General features: G+C 40.0%; 1 protein-coding gene across 3 annotated transcripts in view; it reads right to left on the reverse strand.

Annotated features, from left to right (window-relative positions):
* Positions 1 to 1,218: 1,218 nt before the first annotated feature.
* Positions 1,219 to 22,090, reverse strand: part of LOC142391696 (uncharacterized) — a 102,829-nt gene continuing 81,957 nt past the window's right edge. For 2 of the 3 annotated variants that reach the window (XM_075477693.1, XM_075477684.1), the window contains 15 exons: positions 21,782 to 21,826; positions 20,865 to 20,915; positions 20,677 to 20,712; positions 19,759 to 19,785; positions 18,509 to 18,562; positions 17,616 to 17,660; positions 17,277 to 17,321; positions 17,116 to 17,178; positions 16,649 to 16,684; positions 15,193 to 15,237; positions 14,570 to 14,713; positions 12,301 to 12,367; positions 12,043 to 12,180; positions 8,695 to 8,763; positions 1,219 to 4,715 (listed from right to left, as the gene is read on the reverse strand). In XM_075477693.1, the coding sequence (XP_075333808.1) occupies positions 4,624 to 4,715; positions 8,695 to 8,763; positions 12,043 to 12,180; positions 12,301 to 12,367; positions 14,570 to 14,713; positions 15,193 to 15,237; positions 16,649 to 16,684; positions 17,116 to 17,178; positions 17,277 to 17,321; positions 17,616 to 17,660; positions 18,509 to 18,562; positions 19,759 to 19,785; positions 20,677 to 20,712; positions 20,865 to 20,915; positions 21,782 to 21,826 (957 nt within the window). In that variant the 3' untranslated portion in view covers positions 1,219 to 4,623. Of the gene's footprint in view, positions 4,716 to 8,694; positions 8,764 to 10,355; positions 11,582 to 12,042; positions 12,181 to 12,300; positions 12,368 to 14,569; positions 14,714 to 15,192; positions 15,238 to 16,648; positions 16,685 to 17,115; positions 17,179 to 17,276; positions 17,322 to 17,615; positions 17,661 to 18,508; positions 18,563 to 19,758; positions 19,786 to 20,676; positions 20,713 to 20,864; positions 20,916 to 21,781; positions 21,827 to 22,090 lie in introns of those variants that run through there. The other variant, XM_075477702.1, reaches the window with a different exon arrangement.

Genomic DNA, 22,090 nt, shown 5'->3' on the forward strand with positions numbered 1-22,090 from the left:
CCTGATGTGCGATTTTGCCTCATTGTATAGAACGACAAAAGAGTGCGGCTTCGCATGTGTGGAAGTATATTTCAGGGGAAAGGAAAACCCAAATTGATATCATGAAAGTTAAATTAATTCTGCAATTATCTGTGATGGAAAAGTAAATGCAAAATGCAAAAGTTGTGTTCACAATTGTTTCTCTAAAAACTTATACCTAAAATAAATATATATGATAGCTTTCTCACAATTGACTAGCTGTTCTGCAGAATTTAATCACATCACTTTCGGCAGGCAGACTTTTCCCTGCAATAGATTTTCTTCAGAGGATTAAGGACTTTGCTCAGCGATGATGTGACATGATCCACAGCTCCAAAACAGCCACAGAATAGATGTTGCAGAGAGAGAACTTGTCATTGTTTCTGCTTTGAAACTCAAAGATCTCACAGTTGAAAAACACAGAATAATGTTTTATTCTAACCTGGCTTTATTCCACATTGTATTAAAAAAAATAAAAAATTGGGTTGCTCTGCCAAAAATGAATAAAAACAGACCTAAATCTTTAACTAAATATAGAAGACAGCGTGTCAAATGTTCAAATTTTTATTATCTTTTAAAAATAGATGTACATTATGAATTTGATCCCAGCGACCGTTTAATGAAGTTGGGACAGGAACATTTATTATCTTTCTCCTTAAATCAACCAATACTAACTGGTGTAGTTTTTTTTTTTTTTTTTTTTTTTTTTTTTACAGCTACATGAATTCTTGATTTTCCATTACATGATGTGGCAAAAACTTGAAATAATTGGAGTGTTTGAGCTTGTATGCAGGCCATTTTAGCACCGAGACTGTCTGGCTACGGAGCCATGATGTTGTAATACATTTTAATCCACAAACTGTAAATATATCGCACAGCACTAATGGTGTTTTAACAAATGTCCAAGTTACCAATGATGGATGATCCCTCTTTTTAACCAAGACGATAAAGCAAACTTGATTTTAAATTTCACCTAGTTAAGAGTCTTGTCTCCATCTTTCACCAGCTTCAGGTCAATTCCGTGGAGTGGACTTATTCAAAAGCCTAAAACACATTTTAGAGAACACCTTTTATTCATGAAGTGGGGTTTTTAAGTCTTATCGTTGTGTCTTGCATCCCATGGCCACAGGAAATAGTCATTTCTTAGAGTGTTAACAGTGTTAATGTAGGATGTATTTGAAAGAAAAAAAACCCACTGAATTCAAGAAATAATGCACCAGATAACATTTATTGCACACAGAAAGGCAGGTGGCATTAATCAGTGTAAATAAAAGATTCTGCAAAGAAAAAGTAAAATACAACCTCCGATACCTGGTAACCACACACATGTTGGACTACACTCCACAAAAGGGCACATTAATGCTCCTATTCTTTCTTAATTTATGAGCCAAGTCACGCTGACATCAACAAGAAAATGTGTTCTTGAACACGCATGAGGTTTTTAATTTTCCAAGGCAACAACGTTTCCCTTTTTTTGAAATTTCTAATCACGTAGCCATGCGGTAAACCAAGACTGAGGTAGATATTCAACCAAACAAAGACTTTTAAAAACAAACATTAAAGTCACCCAGCATGATTCGAGCTTATACGGGAGCAAGGAGCAGTTTCAGTGGGAGCAGCAGGCAGACATTTTTAATCTGAGGGGCCGTGCTGAGAGGCTGATCCATATTCACCCTCATTACAAGCTTACTTACAAGATTAGATTACATGTGGCAACAGGATCCACTTACATTACTATGAAACACAAGCAATAATAAAGACTGTGGATGTGTGAAAGTGATGTTTAAGTGAATTTTGCATTATTTGACTGGCCTACCCTAGGGTGCATTTTCAAGGGAAGTTGCAACATCTCCGAACTATGAGTTTGCTTTCATTAGACATGTTCCACTTTGAATAAATGGACTTTAATTTGGTATAAAGTTAAATAGCTCCAACTTTCAAGTGAAGTGAGCTGTGACATCAGTGTCCTCCCTACTTATCATACTGCTTGTGTAAATGGAAGCGGCAAAGTGGTGCATATTAATATCAATTGAAGCTAAATTCAATATACAGAGGAAGTGGCTCTCAGCAGTACACCAGGAGAAGTTTAGATCACATTAGTCTGCTGATACTGTCTCATTTGAATCTCATCAAGTTCAGTGTAATTGTCTCTGAAAGGACCCCGTGAAACTAAAAATGAAAATTAAAGAGTGTGAAAGGACAGAAGGTGGGGAAGGAAGGGGAATTCACGTGGTCAATAAACCAAAGAAAATTGTTTTCCTTGTACAGTCACAGCAAAGAGAAAATAAAAACGCATCCAGCAGGGGGCTCCTTCAACTCACAAATGAAGCCAGAGACTCGTACTCTATTTCAAAATTAGACTCACTCACACTGATGAAATTGAGCAGGGATAAAAACCAAGCTGGCATGCTCAGAAAAAAATGGTCTGCAGCTTCTGAGTTACATGTGAGTTATAATTCATTGTGTAAGAGCTGCATAATGACTATGATGTAAGGCATGAAGTACAAAGGGGGAAAAAAAAGAGTGCCAAACTGATCTTAAAGGATGAAATACAGATAGAAAAGAGTTCTCGATGCCACAAAATTTCAGATACACCCACAGAACTGTTCAAACATTAATCACATCAGGACCAAAAAGTCAAATTAAAGTGAGTCAAACCCTCATTACACAGACCTGAAAAAGAAATTGTGAGGATAGTTATATAGATTCACCACAGACCAGTAATCTTTTGCTTCTATATACTGCCACATGTCCATTGTTTAGTGTGATTGGAAAGTAAGGGCCATTTTATTCTGAACGAATGCATTTAAAAACCTGACTCTTTGCAAAGGGGAATTAATCTAAATCTCTTTGTCTCTCATTTGGGAACTAATCCTCCAAGTTAACTTGAGTCAGTTATCCATCCTTTTTATAAAAAAATGATATATTATATGGCCTGCTAGGGTACAATCAACTCAAAGCTTTCATAAATCAGTTGAAAATATTTAAGTGACTCAGAAAAAAATGTACAGAAAAATAAATAAGTTCAAACTCCAGTCTTACAACATCCCAAAAAATTCCAACAATCCACAGTTACACACAGTGTTGGTCAGAGCGAAAAACCAGGATGTAGATGAGAGATATAGTTAAAACTACAAGAAAATTCAAGTAAATTCACGAGTATAACATTGCACCATAAAAAAGAAGAAAAAAATATTGTAGCTGTAGTGTGGTAGTCCGATTTCCTTTGGGCAAAAATATACACATAAACCAGAGGAATCATCATACGTGACACTATGTAAACAAAACATGTCAATGATCATCTCAGATGCAACAGTTGTCGACATTTGCAGAGAAGTACAATTGTAAGTGAGAACCTTAATGAATTACAATGACAGCCTGCTTATGAAGTTAGATTGTTAGGTCCCTTGTCAAGCCCCATTAGATATGGAAAAAAGAAAACAAGAAAAACACACACACATACACACACACACACACACACACAAAGATACAATCATTATTTAAAGATTAAAAACCAACAGGACAGGGAAGTGAGGGAGTCACCTCACACTCACTGAACATTAACGTCATTTAAAGAAGATTCTTTTCATGCGGAAACATCTGCCCTTGATGTAGGTGTCTTCCACAAATAGCTTCAAACAGACCCGGTGGGTTGTTTGTGTTTTTTTAAAAATTACAAAAGCTTTGGCAAAAACATCGCAGATGAGGGCTCAGTATCTACATACAGAAAATGGGAAGTCATCTTTAGCAATGATTTTACTGCAGGTACTTGATCATCGTGCACGACACAAATGTGTCACGAGTCATTGTCTCAAGGGGAAAGAAAATCTGCAGAAACATTTCCCAAGTTATAAACTATCCAGACATGTATTAATCCACTGGCTAATAATAATTATGTTACCAAATATCCATGCTACAATTAGAATAAGTACCATATTTCAAAAACATTCTTAAGGAGCACACTTGAAATAAATAATTTCTCTGTCAGACACATTGGCTGCACTTTGGTTGCATAAGAAGTTTCATAAATCAGTTATTTTCTCACACCTACGCAAAAAAACATACATTCACTCAGCTAATCTCGTTCTCCTTCTGCCTCTCTCACACACACAGAAACATGAGATGTACCTTCTGCCAGCACAATGGCTTATCTGAGTAAGAACAGAAGAGTGCATAGACATGCCCATTAAAGGGGCAAACAAATAATTAAGATTGTGTTTTCAGACAGGGCTGAATTTGAAGAGACAGCTCTTTTTTCATGTTCTTAAAAGACATGTTGAGAGTCGACCAGGAATGCATTACATCACAGTAGGGGTTGTGAAAACAAGAAATAACTTCAAAGTACTGCATTGTCAAAGGTTTTCTGCTGCGTTATAAACAAACCAAAACAGCAATCCCAGTGAAATAAAACCCAGATGGCGTCCAAATGCTGTTGTGACGTGAATAAAAGAGTTCACTTGTGAGTCTGTCTAATAAGGGGAGGGGGGGGGTATGGCTGCGGAAGCTGTCAGACACAGTAAGCCTTTCTCCTGGACTGTGTTTGCAGCACGGAGCTCACCGCTGGACGGCTGTCCTTAGACCAGCCTATATTGCACTCTGCTGGGCTTATAACGAAGGGAGAAGACAGTCAGAGGGGTCACATGTCCCAGGAAGTCCAGGAGAACCAGGAGGGCCCTGAGAGGGGGTCCCAGGTGGGCCTTGGGAGAGAGATAGATATCATTAATTACTGCACTGGATCACTATTCAGAAGAGCTGTCCATTAATGATTAAACTGTGGTTTGGCACAGTCACAGACTCCATCAGACGAACACACACATTTATTCATCATACAGCTGCACGGACCAGCGATAGTTATCAAAAGCTGAACAACACCAACATTAAAACCAACGATAAGTGAAGTGACACTGATTATCATAACATAATGTCACATTTTGGTGTGAAACCAAGAGTTCCAAGATTGATGTGACCTACTGTCATGTGGCATCCACCAAACCACATTCCTGCAGCATCCCCCAGCAGGGCAATTTGCTCCATTGTGTCACAAAAATTGATCCGAAATAGCTTGACAAACATAACAAAGATGTCAATGAATTAACTTGGCTTCCAAACCCCTCAGATCCCAGCCTGACTGAGCATTGGCAAGACAAGCTGAAATGATTCCGATCAAAGGAGGCCCCACCCAGCGGCCCAAAGGACCCAAATGATCCAAAGCTGTAATCGCAGTGCCGGACAGCACAAGACACACTTAGAAGCCTTGTGCTCATGGTCCAATGAGTCACAGCTGCTGCGGCACACAAGGGGGACCTACACAATATAAAGCAGGAAGTTTTATTATTGTGGCTGATTGGTGTCTGTCCACCACAGATATTGGAGATAGAATGATAAATCCAGTTGTAATATTGGAAAAATACCACAGATGTATAAAAAACACTTTTTTTCCCCAGCGGAACAAAATCAAATTTTCATGGAATGGTAAAAATCCTCACTTTCAACATTTGATACGTCTTCTATTTTCAATTGTAAATTAAGTTTTAGAATATATTTAGAATATTTCACATTGTTGCACAGTGTCGCAACTTTTTCTGTAATTACGGTGGTTGAAAAGAAAAAAAAGTTTATGGAACCAGTTCTGAAATTGTGATTTAATTTAATTAATTCACTACTGGACAAGCTACTGTTTTAGTAACTTAGTATCAGTTTGGAAAATCCAGTACCTGCCAGGCTATAATTGAAACCATATGTTGCATGTAAAATTTGACACAACGCATTTTTGATAGTAGCTGCCTGTAGGTTATCAAAGTGTTAACATTGCCTGCTTTTTTTTCAATTTCCCATTAAAACCGTTCACAAAAGTTATAACAATTGTTAGCTGCAGCCTCAATACAGTTTTTTTTATAACTTCAGATTTACAACAAACTGATGAAAATAAAATCAATTCTTTGTTTTCCTACTTAAGAAGTGAGAAAAGCTTCACTTTTGTGTATCAGTGGGAAGTGAAAAGGACTATATTCTGTCAGTGATTTTGCAAATGTTCTCCCTCTCTGCTTTAAAAAAAATATTCAATGTGAAAGATCTAATTTAGAATTGATGAATTCTTCAGTTTCATTAAAGACAATGAAGGAGAGACCGTACAATTCTCCACCCTAATATGTTGAGGTCATCATGGCAGATGAGACCGTAGTGTCTCGTGTTACCTAGCAACAGGTTGTTGGAGTGGCAAAGCAGTCTACTTTGCTTTGTGCTTTCTGACATACAGTACTGGTTATATATTGTTCATCAGGCACGACATCCAGTGATAACGCCGCCTTTTAAAGGGATTTTGATAAGCCTGTTAAAAAACCCTTCAGTGCAGTGCTGCCACAGGAGCGCCCATTACATCAGTCAGACCAGTGACAGCTTGATAAAGGCCCACTCACTTTGTACAAATGGAACTGCTTGCTCTTTACCTCCGTGTGAAAGCACAACTTGCCCCTTCCATCACTGCCATATCCATCTACTATCTATTTATCTGCTCACACACAAACTGCACACAATATTTTGGTGGTTTTTAATACTGAGGGACAACCAACAGGCGTGTTTTTGTTTTCCAGTTTGTGTTCAGGGAGTTTAACAGTTAATAAGCAACTGCACAAATGCAGAATTCTACAGGAGGTGAGGTCAAATACAGCAGATGGACACTGCTATTATATAAATTATTAGCAGTTTATAATCATTTGGATAGTCTCTGTGCAACTCTTGAGACACACTCTTGAAAAGCACTGACACAGCAGCTTACCACAATTGACAAGACAGAGTTGTAAGAATCTCCTGTGTGCAACTCATATATCCAATTCTTCACGAGTCCAATGGGAACCTGCTCTGAGTAGATGCCAAGGATACCACCAATCTTTCATTATGAAGGCCAAGTGGAAGGAATTTTGGCTGGTAAAAATAATCTTCTGTTGTAAGCTACAGGGACTCGTAAATCTACGAGCAAAGGGAAAACCTGAGGCGTGGACCTGCATTCATATCAGTTTGTTCCAAGTACTTTCTGACTCTTTCCAAGATGTGGCTGCAGCTTAAGTCTAACCCCCACCAGTTATGCCGCAGGTGCTTCCCACAACTGTGCACCTCTAGAGAAGATGTCTTTCAACGGCGGTGATTTATCCTCTCCCAAGGAGCTGCAGCCAACTTTACTTTGCCCCTACGCATACATTATGCACAGACAGTACGAGCAACTTTAGGTTCAGTAATAAACTCCCACTGAAGCAGACTGGAAGTCAGTGAAGTGATCCCACTTTTCACAGCAGCTGACATCATGAGTTGGTGCTTTAGTAAGATGAGATTTTAGCTTTCAGCGCACACTTTTTCCTCCACTAAAGCATTCTGTCTTCTCCTGGGGTGCCATTCTTGTCCAAACAGCGCTGAGGCTACAGGACATAATGCAATCTGGGAGCTGTGTTTATTGCAAACAAGTTGAGATAACAAATCGTTGCTGAAAAGATTTAAGGTTTGAGTCTTGACAACAGTCTAATACAGTTGTTTCCCTTCAGAGAACAGGTAAATAAAAACAGATACGAAGGGATGAATGTGGAATAAGAATGGTTGTCAGCGCATTCAGACATGTGTGGCAGCCAATAAAGTCTCTAATATACAGCCGCAAATAGTTTACCTCTTTCCACCTTACTGGTCAGTGGCTGATGGTTTTTGACAGCTCAAGTGACAATAACAATGTCGCTCTTCAAATTTAGAGGACTGTCACAATCCAAGTCTTGGAGTTAAGGTTTAAAACAGTATGAATCTATCTATTTTTTTTGGCCTCTGGTTGGGAATCCTTTTTGCATCACACATAGGCATTTGATTAATTGCTGATGCAAAACTATTGTAGCTACTGCACTGTGTTGTTGCTGGTATAAGTAATTATCACTAACACTAAGGAGTTTATGTATTTTCAGCCACATTTGTTTGTTTGTCTTTTGGAAAGATTGCAGAAAACCTACCAAGATGATTCTCATGAAAGCTGGTGGAGAAGTGGAGCAGAGGAGGAACCCTTTTAAGTTTAGTGTGGTGTCTGCTCTTTGATCATGTGAGAGTTGAACTTAGTTGTAACTTTTCAACCATAAACCAATTTTTCATAAATTGTGTAAAATTAGATTCCTCAGATCAAGTTGAGTTCAAACTGTATGACCGACTGTCAATTTTCTAGACCATGGCAGTTGCAGGTGATTGTCAGACTGAGCCACACCAATGTTACCAGATGAACTGCTAAACTTCTCAAAATCTTTTTAATCCAATCAAAATCAGCAGAAACTTACCACCGAGTAAGCGAGATCATATCCCAGGAACTGTTTCATGACAGTTTTCAGAGGGGGTGCAAACACTATTTTGATATTTCCCCACAATTGTGAACCAGTTGCCTTAGAAAAGGTCCACATTGTCCAAATGCATTGTAGTAATATAAACAAGGACTTTATGGTAAGTATCCCAAAGGGAAACAAAAGAGCATAAAACTTTATTGTAGGTCCATCCTTGGGAATTTCTGTTGGGAATATCATTAAGATGACGGGGACAAAATTATTTTTTATATGCTGTGTTTGTTCAAGTCTCTGTTTGACTATATATAAAAACTCAATACATTAAACTAGCTATGTGTATTTAGGTGATCAAACTAGGAAATGCCATGTCCAGTGTTCTTACCAGGTGGTCCTGGGTCTCCTGGTAATCCCAGGCCCAGCTGTCCTCGTTCTCCTTTCTGACCCCTGTACCCTGAGAACACAGACACAGAACACTCTGAACAAAAACTGAAAAAAAAGAAATACATCTGTGGTGTGACATTACGGAGTGTACATTACAGTTAGTAAATTTAGTAAAAATGCCATTTGTTAACTTGTTCCAATCCAATGAACATCAAGACTGGGACACACTTGTGCAACCAATGTTAGGCATCAACTCTACACTCATTCTTTAGTTTTTCTGAAGGACGCAGCTTTAGCAGGAGTTGTAGAAAAACGGACCGCCCTGAGTCCCAAGTTTCAGTCCTAAACTTTTGAAAAATAAACAGATATACTGACATCCCATCGAAACAGAAAGAATCAAACAAGCCATCTGTATGTTAGTGTTTGACAAGGAAGGCATCATGGACAAAAGCAGGACCACAAGAACATCAAAACAGAGTGAAGAGGCTAATTTTTTTAACCAGAGGTCAGATATGTGGGCCGATGCAGGCAAGGGTGATAACATGGACTCTGGAGGAAGGTAGATTGTATAAAAAAATGAAAAGACACATGGACACCAGTCTCTAATAATCATGTTTAAATTAGATTCAGTCTTTTCAATGACACACACTGGTTGCTATAGGAATACCTCTAAGGAAAAAAAGAAAAACAGTGTGATGATCACAAGCGCATGCTCAGTCTGTCAAGAAAAACGCTCTCATGTAAAACAAAGAAAATCAAAACATTTGCACTCGTCTTCAAGTCAAACCAGGCAGTATGTTGCTTACAACAATATGCACACAATCATTATTTTCCACTGCATGCAAAGCTTGTAAGTCTTTACAGTTCAAAACAGCTGCATACCAAGTACGAATGTGAGGGGCTGCATCAATATTTCCCCATGAGGCACGCAAAGTAATGGAGTCTCTCAACCAGCAGTTGCATGGAGTGCATCAGAAACACTGACAGGAGTATCAAGCATTGCACCGACTGGCCCAAAGGGGAAACGCTTCAACGCTTACATGTCAGAGAAAATCTGAAGAAAGGCTTATGAATGCTCCAGAACTGAATCTCAAAGAGAGAGGGGCTATCCACACATTGCCGCAATAATGAGACTTCGTTCAACACTCACAGAGCCTGGGGCATTCATTCAGGAAGGAGACGTTCCGTGGAGAAAAGTGCACTGTACCTTAAGCGAAAAAAAAAAAACTGAATGGCACACAGAGCAATGAGCTTGGGTGGCACGCTGAGTTGGTGCACTCTGATAAAATTGAAAATGCCATATGGTGGTCGAAAACAAGTGGTTTCCAGGGCCACTAATGGACAAATTACGCTGATAAAAAAGAATGACAATGCCAAAGAGCGCTGTCTCATGCTTGAGTGATAGGACTGCAGGCCTGCACCTGCTGTACACTGTTGTAAAGATTATTGACAGCAACATCCCTGTTTTCATACTACAAGCATGCCTTACAAAAGAAAAAACAAAACACCCTTCTTTGAGCAGCTGCCCCATCCAATACACTGGGATATTTAGTGAGACAGCCATATCGTACAAGAAAGATTTTACAGCCTGAATTATAAGAATTATATATATATATATATATATATATATATATATATATAAGAAAAAAAATACACACGTGAATGAATATACAGAACTTACTGAAATACAAAATTAGAAGAGAATGAATGTTAAAACAACAAAACTGTAGAATTTGTGAAATCTGCACTTAAACACAATGACTTACATCAGAGAGATTTTTCATTTGGATCTCAAAAGTAAAAGATGAATAGAATGATAAATGAGCACTCAATTACAACAAAGGAGGAAATAAAAGAAGCGCTGCTCTTCAGCATCGGTCCTCCTGGGCCTGCTCTAACAGCTGGAGACTTCCTCTCGTGTGCAATCAAGCCACGGAGAATGGAAAAATAAATAAATAAATAAAAGACAGTTAATTCTACAGAGGGGTTATTTTTCTCCATAAACAATACATTTTGGCACAATGGAGAAGAAGTCAAATTGCATATTCCAGAAGAGCACGGTCTCCAGCGGAGGATGACGAGAAATAATGAGGAAATATTACCCCAAACACTCTCACCAGCTGAGTGGAGGCACGAGTCAACAAAGAAAAAAAATATATATATTAAAAGTTGCTGAATTCTTGATTTCTCAAGGGAAAAAACTTTCCTCTTTATTTTCGATAAATATTTATTGCAAGGCTGCATTATAAATCACCTATAAAACACTATTTGAAGCATTAAAAAAAATAATAAAACAAGCAAGACAAAGTCCACGACATGTGTAATGCCTGTTGCATTGACACAGCACAAATATTTAGAATTGACTAGTTTCCTACTTTAACTACATTATTCATGAATGAAAGCAGCATTCTAAATTTTTGCAGCGGGTTCAAATGTAAATGGTCTTGAGTGATGTGAGGTAGATACAAAGCTCAAAGAGAAGGGCCAGTGCAGGGGTGCTTTGATCTGCACCAACACATAAAACACTCCCCCTCTTCGAAAGTTAAGATTCTATAGTTGAGCTGCGAGCACAATACAAATCTGAGCAAGACTGAGGTACAAATCCTGACCGGCAAACCATTACTGTTGTGTGAGCAGTCAAGAGACTTGTATTAGTTTGACAAAAAATGTCCATCTCCTTCCTGACTATGCTCCTTTTGTATTTTAGAGGCTTTCTCTCCCGGAGTGAGGTATCAATACTGGAGCTCTTTCCTGTCCGCACTGATAACACTTTCTCTTATTCACAGCCAATTCTTCGTTTGTCTTCATATTTCCCAGAGAGCTGCTGTGCACCACACTCCTGGCCTTTCCTCTGCTTCCCGCCCCTCAGTCTGCATTGATATATGGGTCTATGCAAGAGAAAAATACCCATGAATCCATACATTATATAAGCCTCGGCCCAACCCCAATTCTACCAGTCTCTTGAATTTCATGTCAACTCTTTTCATTTAAAAAAAAAGAAAAAAGAAAAAAAAAAAAGCTCCAAGTGAGCTGTCAATCATGAGATTTAAACCCAAAGCCTGTATTTCGATAATAGAAACTCTTCCTTCTTTAAATATAGCTGGCTACATGTATGTACAGCACAGTCAGCTAGGTGGAAGTTTGATAGAGCAAATAGAGCATAGACATGTGATGTTGGTACAAACACTGCTAAGCAGTTAAATAAGACAACAAATGGTTAATCGTGTTCGCCAACAAGCAATCGAATGTTATGAGAGTGACTTTTTTTTTTTAAGTGAAATGTTTTTCTTTTGCGTTTTTGAAGCTGTGTTCATGTCCAGTGGTTCAGCTCACAGTCCTGAGCTCCTACCTTGAGGACCGGGGGGCCCCGATTCTCCTGGTGGGCCTGGTAGTCCATCCTTGCCAGGGGGTCCTGGAGGCCCTTGGACCTGTGAAGCTAAGATGCCTGCAGGTGTCTTCTGCAACATGGCAGCACTTGATACTTTCTCTGCAAGGCAATAAGACCAGAAAAGATTTCACACGAAGGGCGCTTAAAGGTGGAATAAAGGGGAGGGGAAAATAAAGCTTGTTAAATTTTTTTTTAATAACTTAAACAGAAAATTTGTACCTTCAAAAATCCTCAAAACTTCATTTTGGATAAACAGTTTGAGTTCTTCCGTGAAATGTGGATCATTCTGTATGTGGGGAGAATCAACAGTCACGTACAGCAAGTAAGAAAGAAAATCCAATTCAGGCCCAATACAAAATAAACGTCTATTTATTGTCAGTTTGCAGCAGTAAAGATTATACTTCTTATGACATGATAATTAAATGGGTTGTTGTCATGTATCTGGACTCAAAAATTGCCTCGAAGCAGTTGTTGAAACTGAACACAAAGAGAATATACTGTATTATCCAATAAAATCCCCTTTTTAAAATCTTTTCCTGTAACTAAGTGAATTCCATCGCAATTTAGTGGAAGATATGCACCCAAACTCAGCAAGAAATAAAACAGATTCAGTGGGGAATATTAAATTTGATACCATAACTCTTGAAAGTGATATTACTTTATGCCAAATTTTGCAGCGATGCACTCTGTGCTTAAGAGCAGAGGTGTTAGGCCTTTATACCTTTAAATATAAGGAAAGTCAAGAAAACAAAGGTATACACAAAAACACACACATACATACATAAAATGTAAACAGTACATACAGAACAACTACATTCAGAAATACTGGACAGGGATTTTAGTTATCTTTGCTATTCATCAAAACATACAGCGGTTATGGTTGTATAATAAATGTAGGTATAAAGAGCAGAATCTACACTTTGATTGGAAGAGTGTATCTCTCAGGAGAGTGTATAAACAACTTCTTTTGAATATGCAAAACCCTCTTTTTCAGGGACTAAAATGAAACTGGACAATTAACGTAAGCGTGTTAACACCTGGACAGCATCCCAACAAGTTATTAGTGATGTGGTCCCTTCCTTTCTTTATTTCTTTAGTTTTGCCGTCAGTCAGTGAAAAGCATCTCGATCAAGGTAAGAACAACATGTCTGAACAACTCAGACATTGTACAACATTCCACTTCATGCTTTCAAATACCCGTGGATTGCTTTCACAGAAAGCTTTGGCTGATTGTCCATCTGTACGCTGAAAAACCATCTAATCAGCTTGGCTGCACTCGGCTGAATCAGGCTAATGTTGTATCCCCATACATCTCCGAGTTCATTTGGCAGCTTCTATTCTGTCACATCATTAATAAACACTGGTGAACCGGTGCCATCGGAAGCCATAAATGTTCATAACATCCCACATTGCTTGAACGCTTTGGATGATGAGCCATTCCTAGCCTCATTCATACTTTTTTGATTCCCTTTGTGTGGATGTCCTGGCCTTTTCATGTGGCTGATTTAACAGGTGGATTATTTTTTTCCTCAGAGTGGGAAAAAAATGTTGAATTAATAACTGAATGATTTTGCAATCTTCCATATGGGGTTGTTTCATTTTTGCAGACTAAGGATGACCTGTTTCACTTGCACTGAGAACCTTTTTTGACATCATGTTGTGAGCTCACAGCAACAGCCTCCAAATGCTAATGCCACACTTAGAATCCCCTCCAGATGTTTTACCTTATTAGCTGGCGAAGAAATAGTGAATGAACAGAGCACACCTGTCCACTAAACAGCTCTGGAGACAATTCTCTTATTCTATGAAAACTTCTTCATATTCAAGAGCTGTGATTTCCACAAGCTCCTTGTGAATACCCTAAAATGAAAGTCTACGCTTCAATCATCACATAACTGTAAACTTAATTGGCTTCAGTAAACATCTGAAGTAAATTAAAAGGTTAGTGACGAAATAGTTTTGCACCTAACTGCATACAATACAGTGTTGCACTCAAAACAGTTCATCAGTCATGAAATGTTCTCAAATGCATTCTTTTCTACAGTGGCACCAGTAACACTGGCAAACAATAGTAGGCTTGAACGCTGAATCTTTCGCATTCAAAACACTTTTTCCATCACTGTGTGTGTTATATAACTGCAGTGAGTGTAAAATGTCTGTGACAGATGGAGGTGTTTTCTCTGCTCTGCAGAGCTCTCGGCACGCCCACATAGCTCTGTCTTTCTGCTTCCGTCTATCTCCCTCTCTGACCTTCTGTTGCGCCTAGATGATCAGGAGTGGGAAGCGTTGAGCAGAAAGAGAACCGCAAGCTCCCTCGCACAGCTTTGTTTGATGTTTCTTGCAGAAAGCTGTAGCTACACCAATTTTCCATACAGGGAATGAGAGCTGAACTAGTTACGGGTTGCGGGAGCGAGTTGGGTGATTATGGTTTCAATCATCTGGGAGGATAGACTGTTTATGCTGAGGTAAGTGCAGTTTTGCTACTTACCAGGAGTTTTAGACTCCCCAACTCTCCCGGAGGGCCAGGGTCACCTTTTCCACCTTGTGGTCCGATAGGTCCAACCGTGCCAGGATCTCCTATGCGACCCCTTTCGCCTTGAACACCTCTTTCTCCAGGAATCCCCGGATCGCCCTGCAGTGCAGAAGCCCAGCTATATCTCAGCTCAGTATGATGCAAAATGTGTGCAGGTTCTGCCGAATAACAATCAAAGCTAGCTGTCCTGGCTGACATAAGCTGCATCACTGGCACTATAATTGCCGGGCCTAACTTTATCTCTTAACCTGCTGTGCAGAGTGACCCTCTTCCTTTAATGTATCAGTCACCTGTCTTGGTACTCTGTTGCTAGCTGCAAGGCTAAAAGCCTCATTTTGTATCCTTCATTACCAGCATTTGCAACAGATTACTGCACAAGTGTGACAGAGCTTTGAAACTACAATAGGAAACTGCACTGAGAATGCCTTTTCTAGTGCTTACGTGCTTGTGGGGATTAGCCATATTTGTGCTGAAGTTTCATTACTATTCATCGCTATTCATCAACACATTTGCATTGTAGTTTGACTTCTAAAAACATTTTCTTTTTAGGAAAGATTAAAACAAGCGACGTTACTTACACGTTCTCCTTTGGATCCCCTGTCACCTGTTCTACCTGTGACTCCCTTAGAAAACAAACAAACACATATTTTAAGACGATGTTACTGAAGAAAAAGTACACGTACAGTAATAGGCTATTACTGAATTCTGCTCACATGATGCAGAGATTACCAAATTCACTCTAATATTCGCAGAGGATTCTGATCTGCTGCCTGAAGGAAAACTGCGAGCAAGCGTTTTCTGAAATGCTTGACTTTGAGAAATGTACACTTTTCAGATGACTGTGCATTGATTGCTTCTAACTCAGCTCAGGTCTATCGCTTGTATAATATCTCCCTGTACAGTGTTTCACCTTCTGCAATGTCATGGCGCCTCTGCATCGCTCCAGTTTTGTTTGACAAAGGCCTGATTTCCCACCAGCTGTCTCAACTGTACAGAGAAGCAGCGAGAGAATACCTGTCTCCAGCTTCATGTCACAACATCTTGTGTCTTCCAGTCCCTCCCTGTCACTCCTCATTGCTTCCCTTTACTTCTCTCACAGCAATACCACAAGGAGCATCTTTGTATCCATTTCCCGCTGGATTACAGGAGCCATGCAAAAGACAATCGGGCATGATGTGGCTTTAAAGCTGGCATCGCTTTGTGATGCCATTTTCCCTTGCCTGCTTTAATCTGTGGTACACTGTATTCCCCACTGCCTGATGGAAAGCTTAAATCTATCATCTTGCCCACTGAAATGTGCTTCCCTGAGCATTACATTAAACCTCAGAGCAGTGAACAAGAAACCTATGTGGAGGAGCAAAGCCACCTGCTAGATGGCACTGTTGCCCCACCACAAAGTCAGCCTCAATGTAGACAGCCTCTGTGAAATGCTGAGATGATAGTGGAAGAATACTAGATAATAAGAATGTGCAAACAATAAAGTGTTGGCGCTGTCATTAAGGTGTAAGGTGGAAAAAAAAATCATGCATATCAGAGCAAAACAGTAATCATCATCAGTCAAGTTTGGGTGTTGGATCATATAATGTGTTGGAAATGGTTATTCAAGAGATCTGTTCTGCATCCTGTGAGACCACTCTGTGTGTTCATGAAGTAAACAGTGTATAATAAACTTGATCAGTCGCCTAAAAGCAGACTTTTCTGCAGTATTTATTTCAACTTTAGCCAGGTTCACCCAAGTAGGACAATGCATAATTAATTTGAAGTGTCTACCGCCCTGTATTACAACCATTTTATCATTGCCTGAGAGCATTAACTGTATGATTAGGGTAAAAAGACTAAAAGTCAACAAAGCCTTAAATCTGCAGGATTCCATTTAGTTTTTATCGTTAAAATCTCATATATGCAAATAGGTTTAATGCAGTCAGCATGCTGTAGCTGGAGGGGGGATAAAAATCTGCTGTGCCATCTTTCTGCAGCTTGGCTGATGTAAAGCACTTTCTATAAGGGGATTTGCAACATGTTCGCCCAACTCACCTTGTATCCAGGAGTTCCATCTCTTCCAGCTCTCCCCTGCTCAAGGAGTGCAACACAAAACAAAGACATTTTGTATCAGCTCCCACCTTTGATTGGATCAGCACTGTTGCACTCCTAGTAATCTCCACAGTTAATGAGATATCTCAACCAAGGCATAATGATCCTGATTGCTAAGCGAACACTGTTCCATTGTGTGCTTACAGAGAAAATTACAGAAACTATCTTCAATGGTGATTACATAGAGGAATGTAATCATCTACAGGACAAGTGGTAGCTATCACGAGTATTTGTTCCATATTGTTCTTGGATCATGCCCCCCCACCACCCACCCACCCACGCCGCCAACAATGGTGAAACAAGAGTGAGTGTGCTAATGTAAAGGTGCGTGGAAATTACTACGAGGCTTTCGAAGCATCTTGTACTGATTATAAAGTGACAAAGGGACCACATTTATGTGGGGTTCTTACAGGAACACCTTGGGGTCCTTCGGGTCCAGGAAATCCTGTCTCTCCAATCGGTCCCCTCTCACCCTGTCAGAAAACAGAGACAGCCAGGGTGTCAGCTGGCGTTGACAAAAGACTGACGCGCGGATTGACAGTTCAAAGAGAGTTAGAAAGCTGCGGCTCACCGGCTCTCCTGGGATCCCTGGCTCTCCACGAGCGCCAGGCTTCCCCTGTCAATCACAAATACAGGAAGAGAACAGACCGTGTTTGACAGGTTCTCAATAGTGTCAAATCTGAAGCTCCTCTGTAGCCTCCCACTTATATTGTAGCTGCACAGAAAATCCACAGACCACAGATCGGCAGAGTTCTTAAATGAAGTAGTGTTGTGTTATAGGACATATTTGTGAAAGGCTGCTGACCACTGCTTAATTAAACAGCATTGACTTGTTGCCAGAAGACTCAAAACAACCCAGATGATTGATCAAGGTGAGTATTTAAAAAAAAAGAAAGGAAAAAGTACTTACTGGAGGACCTAGTATCCCAGGGGTGCCAGGAAAACCTGTATCACCCTGAAAACACAACGCAGGTCAGGTAGATGGTAAGACGGATTACAGAAAGAAAATATAGACCCCTGCCATGTCAAGCAGACACAGACACTAAGAAGTATTGTAGGAAACTTCCTAAACGTCGGTATAATGAACGCCTCAGAGCCCCAAATGGCTTGGACAAATGTAAAGGGGATAAAAGAGTGGAACACTTCATGTATCTATTCATAAAAGGCTCGCATATAGATTTACTATACACAAGCCCCTAAAGAAATTATATCCTCTTCATTTTTCAACCACAAACACTTTGCATATGTCAAAACCTCTGACGGTATTTCCCAGAAGGATAAATTACTCTGGAAGTCACAGAAACAGAAATATCCCACCCCCACACACTTTCCTCTGAACATAAAGTCTCACAGTGCCAATCAGCGGAGACTCTGTCATACAGATTTAAATACAGGCAATTGAGAAAAGCTTGTTTTGTTATCATAAGGAGAACACATCTTGGCCTCACAATTCTATGTGCAGATTGTTAGCTATTACATTAATGCTTATGCTCCAAACTGCTGTACATCCCATTTGGAAATGTCGACCTAAAACTCCTTCAGGCGATACTTAAACAGCAACCCGAGTAATTGAATTCTTCTAAAAACAGTTTCCCTCCAGCTGACTCATAACTTCAACTACAACCAATATTGTGTTGAAATCTTGTACGGCAAGCATTTTTGTTTTACAGAAGATGGATCTCTCCTTTTTAAAAAAAAAAACTCTATATGTGCTGTAATGAAAATTTAGTACAGATCACGCATTTTTCCTCCCTTTGCTATCGGGATAGGTCATGGCAGATGAGATATTTCTCTGTTGCTTACCTTGGTGCCAGGTAGCCCTTCAAGCCCGGGTAAACCCATGGCTCCTGGTTCCCCCTGTGAGGGAAAAAAAAGCACCACCTGTTGTTTTAAGATGAAGAAATCAGTCCCAATACAGACTTCTTTTTTTATTATTCTTTTGCAACTAATAAAAAAAACTATCTTTGCTTTACATATCTTCAACAGCTAAGTGAGTCTATCAAACAGGTGCAAGAAGGTAACATTGTTATAAAGCTGTTGGTAAATGCATAAAAATTGTATAAATGAACAAGCAAATATAGACCAGAGCTGCTGTACACGGAGTCAAGTGAATGCAACTCCGCAGGAGCAAATATTCCTCGCATTTCCATCTCCCCTCATAATATTCTTGGTCAGGTATTGATGCAAGCAATTACATATAAAGATTATATTGAAGACAGTCTGGAGAGGACAATGCTTAAAATGTCCAATGACACACGCAGCCACACCACGTAGGCTATAGATCCAATGGAAAAAAAACTCAATTTCAAAGTAAGGCTTTTTTTTCTACTCTAAAAATAGAGACCCATTCCCAGTGCTCGACCAAGAGATGGCCTCTATCTACCTCCTCTTGTTCAAGCTGCCATGGAGAAACGCCATCACACAGGACAGAGGTGCAACCAGTGCTGACATAGACGGATTGTCCAGGTAACTGTCACACATGTAGATTGTCATGAATAAGCTATTGTGGCTAAGGGGAGAACGGGGCAGCCAGAGGATCAGCTGCGAGACAGATTGGGGCAATTCCAGCATGGCACTGGAGCCGGTCACACAATTCATTAAAATGTCAAATTAACATCCTGGTGAAAAATCACCGTGCAACAAAACAATAAAAAATGCAATTGGCCCCATGAGAGTATAGATTTCAAGTTGATGGCAGAAACGTCAAGTTGTTTCCATGTCTTTGTGGATTGTGTGTGGATTGTATTCAAGAGTCAGTGTGGGGAGAAGCCCATTTGAAGTGCAATGAAGGTTCATGAGTTCTCACTGGCAAGACAATATGGTGCAAAGATTTCATATGTGTCTGAGACGAAGCCTTTTTTTATGCTGTGTGTTGGGTTTCTACTGAGAGTGGTTAAGTGCTCAGGCTTAAGGCAGTATTGACTTATGTTGTTCAGTGGAAAACCTCAGAGATAATGATGGAAAGCAATTGGTAGCTCTGACTCCTCGATTTGTGTGAAAAATGTATGAATGCTTCCAAAATACATTCTCCAGAATGAAAAGCCTCAACTCACTGCAGGTCCTTCGTCTCCTTTGGGACCCTTTAAGGAGAGAAAGAAAGAGAACAGATCACCCCCATGAATGTGACATACACTGCCATAAAAATCATAAATACAGTCTGAAATGACATGTGGCTACACGTTAGTGTTGTTAAAATTTATAATACTCATTATATCTTTTCTTTTCTCACAGTGCCTGTCTGTAAATCATGCTAACACTGGAGCTGTGGCTCAAAAAGGGATGACACAATCCAGTGGTTATCATGGAAGCTTTAAAACTTGGCCCGCATTTTTCCACCCAAAAAATAGGAATAATTGATAAATTGTGTGCCTTTATACTGATGAGGATTCTCTGTTATTGATTGCTCCCAAGGAGCTGTTGGGCACTGATGGATGCAGTACAAGGTGAAGCATCCTTAAGATTAAGCTGTAGTTCATGCGCATTGTGTGCTGGGGACAGCACAGAGGCCGCTTTTTGTCACCTCCTTAAGTGTTCGTTTTGGTGGATGGATCCCTGCAGGGCCTGTGACTGAATGTCTCCCAGGAATGGACAAGATTACAAACTGCCTGATAAGCAGGAGCAGGAGGAACTGATAAGCAAATCGGGTCACTTCGGCTTGGAACTCTGAAGAGCAGCTGAACTTCTGCATTCCATTTAGCATATCAATGATGTTGTGTGTCCTGGGGTGGATCAGAGGCACCTGTTTGAGAGTCAGGAAGCCTCTTGGCCTTTGCCAACCACCAGCTCACAATGAGCATGATTGAATGTGATATAAGAGCCTCAGAAGCCAAAATAACATTGGAGGGCTGGTCGGGTTATTTGTTATTCAGCTCTCCCAGGCTCTACAGCTAACACAGTATTGGCATGCCTGTTTGCTGGTGTTCCTACACAGCACACTTTAAAGGATTTGCTTCAGGCACGACAACACTTACCGGAGCACCAGGAGGTCCCAAAATAGCTCCACCACTCTGCAAAGACATTTCTTTATGTAATGACAACGTATTTTACAATATAGGTCAAACGCATTCCCACAGCAAGAAAAGATTGTTTTCTGCCAGTATGACTGAAAGCTTTGCAGGATTGAATTGAGTAAGAATCATACTGTATGAACAGTCTTTACCTGAAGCTTATACAGACTCCCCATTCCTTTGCCTTCCACATAAGGTACACCCTGAAACACAATCGAGAGTAAATCAGACATCTTCTCACAGAGACACTGACCACGCTCTCAGAGTTTTAGGCACCCTTACAGAAAACTGTACAGTAGGTGTGGAAGAGTTATACACTGCTAAGCGTTTAAAAGCTACATGAGAGGGATCAATAGCTCATTTGGTGATTACACATCGAGGGGGTAAGAGAGTGTGAGAATGAGAAAAGAGCAGAGGAAAAAAGAGAACAGTAGACTTGATCATTTCGTGAGCAGGTCCTAATTCAAGAAAAAAGGGTGTCTCAAAATACAAAGAGCAGAGTGATTAAAAGAGATTTGGTCACGAGAACTAGGCAATCCTGACTTCTCGGGTAGTATTAGGACATAAAAGGGTGTTTTGCTGTGATAGATTGGTAGAGGGCAACTAAAGCGAATGAAGAAGAAGTCAAGGTTCTCATTTAGAAGCAGGCGAACGCCTGTGCCCTTTTCAGGCCAGTGAGCCATCCCCTGTCCTCCCAGGCTGCAGGTTTATGAGACCAGGGTGTGTGTGTGTAGTGGGGTGGGGGCACGGCAGGTTCAAGGGGACCACCGATGAATTATAGATTTGCCTTTGGAAGTGCTTACTCACTCGCCTCTAAAAGGATAGAACATGATTCAATGCCAGCGAACGAGTGGCGGCGATTTCATCATGTTTGTACTTGTTTGTCAGTTATACTTCTCCTGTTACAATAAATGCTGTTAGACTGAGTAAAACACAAGTGCTGAGCAGATAGCTTTACCTCAGTAACCTCATGAATATCAGTAACTGTGCAGGAGGTGACACAAAACCTATGACCCAAGCAGAGTCCTATTATCAACAGTTTGCTCTTGTTGAAGATTTAGGAACTTACGGGAGGCCCCGGAAGCCCTGGTCTGCCTGTGGGTCCGTCATTTCCCTGCAAAACACAAACCACAGGAGTTCTTAAATATGTCTGTGAAAATGGAAATGTTTTATAGGCACTGTTCCTTACTAATGTAATGCACTCACATGGATACTCATTTGCCAACCCTGAGAAAAGATCCTTTAAAAAGATTTGCGTTCTTACGCTTTTGATGCATATGGCAATAAAGAAACCTTTTAAATGGTGTGAATAATCTCTATTTTTGTCATCGGTTATAAAAAAAATGAATGATCTTGCTTTTTCATTTTACCAATCCCT

Source organism: Odontesthes bonariensis, chromosome 2 (genome assembly GCF_027942865.1).
Source record: "Odontesthes bonariensis isolate fOdoBon6 chromosome 2, fOdoBon6.hap1, whole genome shotgun sequence".
In the NCBI taxonomy this organism is placed as follows: Eukaryota; Metazoa; Chordata; class Actinopteri; order Atheriniformes; family Atherinopsidae; genus Odontesthes; species Odontesthes bonariensis.